At 34.0% G+C, this 6729-nt stretch overlaps 1 protein-coding gene across 1 annotated transcript; it reads right to left on the bottom strand.

The window, feature by feature from the left end:
• Nucleotides 1-1931: 1931 nt before the first annotated feature.
• Nucleotides 1932-5509, bottom strand: LOC141703760 (homeobox-leucine zipper protein HDG2-like). The gene is made up of 11 exons (XM_074507191.1): nt 5438-5509; nt 5149-5294; nt 5001-5067; nt 4427-4477; nt 4076-4321; nt 3876-3980; nt 3544-3744; nt 3250-3430; nt 2875-3149; nt 2412-2534; nt 1932-2315 (listed from the first exon to the last, which is right to left on the bottom strand). The coding sequence occupies exons 1-11, from the start codon at nt 5507-5509 to the stop codon at nt 1932-1934; spliced, it is 1851 nt and encodes a 616-aa protein (XP_074363292.1).
• Between the last annotated feature and the right edge of the window lie 1220 nt (nt 5510-6729).

Genomic DNA, 6729 nt, shown 5'->3' with positions numbered 1-6729 from the left:
TCAGATATCATCATTATTCTGTGAGCCAAATAGAAAATTTTAGTAATCGTATTGAATTCCAAAACGAGCTCTACCATCCTATGTTACCATTTTTCAATTTTGTATAATTTTAATTTTTGACTGTATCGAAATGTTCAAATTAAGTTAATTAATGACCCGTTTGAGTCAAATTTGCAATGAATGAGATATTTGGACGCAATTAGTCATCCGGTTGATGTTTAACCCATTTATTTATATATCAATATTAGTTCGTGTCCGTGCTTTAAACCGTGGCTTGTTTACAAAAAGAAACAAATATATCTTGAATTAGAATAATTTGAATACCGAAATAAATAATATTCCTTTATATTACATTTAGACTTCTCAGTTATTAATCTTCATAAATGTTATTTATTGTATTAAATCAAAAACCAATGAATTATAACTTGTCTTGATTCTAATAGAATAATTTAATATGCTTTTTAAAAATTTATTAAATTTTTGTACATTTCTAGAATTTATATAGAAAGAAAATCATATTTTTCAGTCGTTTTAAAAAATCTGGGCTTCTAAGGATCGAATAGAACTTTTATTTAGACTTTTTAAGTCTAGGATTTTATCTGAATTTTTTGAATTTTGGATTGATCCAAATTTAGAATAAAAAGAGACTCGTTTAAGGCCCGTGTCCGTATCAAACCGAGTGAGACTATGTTTAAATCAGACTTTTCATTTTTTTTTGGATTGAATCGGGTTTTAAAATTTCTTAAACATCTAGCAAATAGTAACCAAAAGATGAAAAGTAAAGAGACATGAACTGAGACATAATACATAAATATCCAATATTACAATGTATAAATTAATCTAAATTGATAACTTCGCAACCCCTTGCAATATCAGATTCTTATTTTAATATTAATTATCTTTTATCAACTAAATAATAATTTTTTTTAAAAAAATATTGATTGAGTATATATTTATATTTATATATACACTATATTTTTATTACTCATATTTGTTATATTGTGTATTGTTTTGAATTTTTTTAGTTAGATAACACCGGAAATAAGTACAAATTCACCATCTTCTAAACTGCTTCGAGTCTCAAACACATTTTCAGTGCAAAGTGGCTCATGAATCACAACCAAAGCAGTTGACTGGGTTACCTTGTTATCTTGCTGTATCAGGTGAGCCTGTTGGTAAATCTCCACATTAGTATACACCAAAGATGTTTTCTCTACTATCATTTTCTGAGTCAAACAGCCCATCAAAACATTAGTAGTAACCATATTTGAGTCTGCTAAACCAGCATCTTCCTTTTGATCATCATTTGTTGCCTCTTTAAACAATTTGATCCTCATCCATAACGACATCACAACCCATAAATTTACCCACCACAAATGATATCATTTCTCTGTTTAGAAGATAATTTTCACACTGCTCTTTCTCCATAGCTTCTGTCTCTTGACTTGTTCCCTGATCAGTACCTCTCTCCTTGTCTCCCTTATCACCCTTCTTTTCATTTGTATTTTGCAGTTGGTGTCTTGGCCTTTTTGGTTGCGGAACTTCTCTGTCAGGGTTATCATTGCATCTTGTCAACGAGTGGCCAAAAGCTTTGCATATACTACAAGAATGCGACAACTGGGAATATTCAATACTTACTCAAAGTCTCTCCTCTACACCTTTTTTGATAATAATAGGTACCCATACACATGAAGGTCTAGGTGCAGAATATTCAAGTTCAAATTGGACTCGAGCAAATTTCAAAGATTCAAAATGTGCAGTAATTTCATCAAACTTAATAGGCTTTCCAATGAGCTGAGAAATCATGGTTAAACCATCACGAGACCAGTAGGAAGGTGGCACTTCACCTAGTTTGATCCAGCAAGGCACTTTGTCAATAACTTGTCATGTTTAATGATTACACAAATGATGAAATAGCAACCTCATTTCTATTAGGCCTCATTCATGGAAGCAAGCAGCGCTGCCTGAGATAAGAATTCCTCCACTGCTACTTTAATCCTCTCCGTCGTGAGGTTGATGAGGTCTGCTGCTTGGGAATGCATTTCAGCGGGCGGTACGAATGTCGGAGAATCATCGACCAATAGCTGAAACGAAACGGTCAATAACGATCCTCCGGATCCTTCTGTTCCAGTAGCAGGTCCATCAGGATGCACTGCAAATCCCGATGGAAGAAGGGGTCGATATTGGGAACTTATTCCATTCAGTATCAGATGCATATCCTCAGTTCTTAGGCGGGAAAAGACAATGTATGAAGCCACTGGATCACTGCAACTCTCTTGCAGTAATAGTATGTTCTCTTGGCTTGAGTTCTCAGCCTACAACGAATTTGTGATCGTTATAAATAAGAAAATCATTATTTCCTTTTTACTTCTACTGATAATGAAATGAAAACTTTCTACATATGCACTTACCAGAACCTTGTGTATTGAAACAGAATAGCTAGCTTCATGGCCTTTGGTAATGTGACACACTTGTTCAACAGCAGTTTCACCGGAGAGGACCTCCCATTCCCTACCGGGGTATGGAATCAGCGGCTGTACGTGGAATATTAAGGTCTAATGATTAGTTGTCAGCGTACAACATGGAATAACAGCTAATTTGGAATCTAACTATATAGATGCATGTAAATTTGCGTCAATTTGGCATAACAATGTAAGGAAAGTTGTTGTACTTATATAGACAGTTTAGATAATGAAGTCTAGTTACAATCATAAATTCGTCTGAAGTCTCTATATGTGCACTGATATAATGCCTTGAACCTAATGAAGATAACATAATTTACCTATAGATGATAATTTAAGAAGACCGAATAATGAAAAGTTCTTTCTAATTGCAGTTAAAAGTGGTAATGCATTTAATTTCAGGTAAAGATACCTCGCTTCCTGAGTTGTGATTGCGGAGAAAATCAAACACAGACTTCGGTGGCACTGGAAGCCAAATTGATGAAGCAGCAGATATCAGAGTACCCCTAGGTAGGCTATGATCTCTCATATTCATTCTTGTCATGACCCTAATATTGTCGTCAGTAGAATGTCCCGATAGTTCTTTCCAGTTCCCGGTTAAACCACTAATTCCTGAGTTGAAGTTTAACACCATTTTTGCAGCAAGCTTCAATAGAACTGTCTGAGCTCTTTCATCACTTGACATCACTGTGTGAAAAACATAAATGCATATAGGAGATTCAATTTTATCAAGGAGCAGCAGGAATTTTTAAGTGAAATTCCACTAATGCAAGTTTCATTTACGTACCTAGCTGATTGTATTCCCCAAGAGGGGCCTTTAGCGAGATGTCATTTCCCATCTGTCGACACCTTCTTTCTAGGGTAGAGATCCATCGTTTGGCTCCAAATCCTATACTAGAATCTAGCAGAGGTTGATACATAGCTCTGATAGCCCTGCAGTCCGCATCTACATGCTCAACCCATGTAATCTTGAAAAACATTACATGAGTAAACCATAATTAGGTAATCCAAGAAATATCAATCAAGCTCATACAATGAAATACATAATATATATGATCAACATTGTATGCATTTAGTTCACCTGTGAGAATCCATCAGGTAATTCATGAATAAGGCAACCTGATGGCCTTTTCTTGCACCCGGTTACTGGGACTGGGTGTACACCGTCTAATGAAACGTCAACCACTATCCAGTCATTCTCAGAATATCGCTTACAATATCTAGCAAAATAGGTCTCACGGTTTGGGACAAGTGGTGTAGAGAGTTGATATGTAGCAGCCATCTGAATTAGATTTGCATGCAAGCATACATGATAGATTAATTATATTTCAAAAACTATTAACATGTACTGAATATAATGTTTTTGTTAACTAGACTTAAGGGGAAGATTTATAAATAAAAAAATCTAATTACCACTTGTAGGGTTCCATCATAGTCTGTTGCTCCTTCTGGATTCATCAGGACATCAACTGTCCTAGCCTTTGGGACAATTTCATAAAACATCACATACCAGTTACTCTAGTTAACAAAAAAGATGACAAGTTAGAAAGCAAATTCATCAGTTCTAGATTGACAATGCAAAACAAATACAAAAGAATTTAAATAATACTGACCACGTCCATAAAATAACTGACGAGGTTCTTGGGACTCAATTCAATCCTGGCAGTTTCACGAGAAACTTCAGATGTGAAGCCTACTTGTCTGGGGCCAACCAGATTTGGAAACATTCTACTATATGCCACTTTATCAAGAATTCTGCTTCCATCATCAGCACCGCAATGCCTCCACAGCGGTTCAGTGACCACAGCCATCACTCTCAGCTCTTCTGTCGCCAACCGTACAAGCTCAACTATTGCTTCCTGAAATTTGTTGGCCGTCATTGCATTGAGTAAGTTATGACTGTCTCCTGAATTAGTGCCACTAGTACTTTCATTTTCAAGATTAGCAGATCAGAGAGGACTTACCATATTGTAACTTGTTGGAGCCTTATCAATCTTTGCCTCGTGCTTTTCAGGCTGTAGCATACAGCTCTTTTTTTTTTTCAAATTACAAATGTCACGAACAAAAAGAAGAAAGTCAAGCAAAGAAAAAGAACCATATTGAATGTAAACAATATGTAACTAATTAAGAGGGAATCAACGATACTCCTACGCCTTACAAGGTGTTGGTTCCGTAGTTACTCCAACGGTGTATTTTTTTTGATGTTTATTATATACAGGATCTCAAGTTAAATCTTGTTTCGGTTAGTCAATTATGTGAATCTGTTTAGTTTACTTAACATGGTATAAGAGCGCGGTCTAGGGAGGGTCTTATGTTCGAGTCCTTTCACCCCATTTGTTCTATTTAAATATTTGTTATTGGTATTGGTTTTATTTGTTATTATCGATCGTAGCGAAAAGTATCGTATAATTAATTGGAGTGTTAAAGAGTATAAGATCATATTCGGGTTTTTCTCTACAATCTTAAGGTTTTAGAGCGATTGATTACTTAACAGAGACATTAATAAATTACGAACACAAAAGAGGTTAGTTTTGCTACCTGTTGACGAGAATCCTGCAACTCTGATCTTGCAATTTCCTCTCCTTGATTCGCCTCAATGTGTGCACTGTACGCTCCAACAAAGTAATTTGAGTTAAAAACAAAGAAAAAAACAATAATTTGTTGTGGAAACAAACAAAAAGCTTACGCTTGCTGCTGCTCATCAGTTATCTGCTGGTCGATAATGTCTTCGAGCTTCCTCTTTCCCAGAGCTTTCTCTGCAGCCGCCGCTGACACAACACCTTGATCCCAGTCATCTTGCCCTCCTCCTGAGTTGTTTTGTCCCAGTTCCTCCTGTGCCACAACATTCCTTTAGTTTAGGCGCTATTTAAATCATTTCAAAATATTTTACTGTTGGTATACATCACAGAAACATTTCTACATTCTAGTGACTTCTTATTTTTACAAAAAAATAGTAGTTACATTGAAGAATTCACCTGAACATTAGTCGAAAATCGAAGAGCGCTGCTTCCTTCTCCATCCAGGGATTGTTTAGCCGGTGTCACCATTCTTGCACGTTGTCTGAATTCAGGAATTTTATGTATACGAGATTTATTTGGTCGAGATATCTAGAAAATTTATGTTGATCAGGCGAATGCAAAGGCCAGAAAATGAGAGCTACTCGCTGATGAACTGTATGTTTTTGTCCTGCAGTGTACAAGACATTTATTTGTTGAGAGATTTAAATTTAACCATCTTCGACCCTAATAAATTTTTTAAAAGACAAGATCCTAATTAATTAAACATAATGAATATCTTGTACTATCTATAAGAGATAACCTTTAAATTTACTAAAAAGCTTTGACTTTAAAAGAAGTTATTAATGTAATCATACCATGAATATCGTTCCATATCTAATAGAGAACCTTTAAATTTTAAGTACAAACTTTTTACTTAAAAAATTATTGAATGATTTCTTTTTGAAATGTAACATCTTAAGGGTCATTTGGTTCAACTCATTCTAGTATTATGTATGAGTTTCGTTCTTTCAAACCCATATTTATTGCATGGTTGACTGTTTTTAAAATTTGATATCAATTTCTTAAACATATTTGGAATCCAGTTTTGATAACCCATACTTGTTGCTTGGTTGACTGTTTTTAAATTTTGATATCAATTTCTTAAACATATTTGGAATCCAGATTTGATACCTCAAGGTGAGTTTGAGATGTACGAGGTATGAAATTAAATTTATTATTTTATTTTTATTTATAAAGTTAAATGCAAATTTAAAACACATATCTTAAATATCATGTTGTTTAATCTTAAATAAGTAATGCTTATTTTTATTTAATACTAATTAGTAATATTTTACTTATTTTAAAAATTATAAATTAATGAAAATTTTAAATTTTTAATCACTTTTATTTATTTAATTTTTTAGTTTGTAAGTTGTATATTAACTTAAATTCGACATATGTAATATATAAAAGTTTGATTAAATCAATGAATTAAAAATATTTAAATTAAACAGATTCATTCCAACACCGAACCAAACACATAATATCATAATATCATGAATGATTGCTCAACCACATACCATTTTAACCCAATTTCTTATTCCAAATTCATACTGTCTTGTGAACCAAACAACCCCTAAGGGATCGTTTGGCCAACTAGGTGGTATCAGGTTGGAATCAAAAATCGGTATAAGCTGGTATGAGTTTGGATCTTGATACCGGATATCACCAGTTTGGTTCAAAAATAGGATGAGAATGATACCCTTAAG

This window comes from Apium graveolens, unplaced genomic scaffold, assembly GCF_009905375.1.
Source record: "Apium graveolens cultivar Ventura unplaced genomic scaffold, ASM990537v1 ctg7076, whole genome shotgun sequence".
NCBI lineage: Eukaryota > Viridiplantae > Streptophyta > Magnoliopsida > Apiales > Apiaceae > Apium > Apium graveolens.
Note: the sequence above shows the minus strand (reverse complement) of the source record. Positions and strands in the feature narration are given on the sequence as shown.

What these genes read in the sequence shown, in the direction of transcription:
- LOC141703760 (XM_074507191.1), bottom strand. Translation starts at nt 5,509, where the DNA reads ATGGTGACACCGGCTAAACAATCCCTGGATGGAGAAGGAAGCAGCGCT. An exon ending in ACTGATGAGCAGCAGCAAGC is followed by an intron (nt 5,068 to 5,148) that starts GTAAGCTTTTTG and finishes TGGAGCGTACAG; the next exon opens with TGCACACATTGAGGCGAATC. An exon ending in ATCACAACTCAGGAAGCGAG is followed by an intron (nt 2,535 to 2,874) that starts GTATCTTTACCT and finishes TTCCACGTACAG; the next exon opens with CCGCTGATTCCATACCCCGG.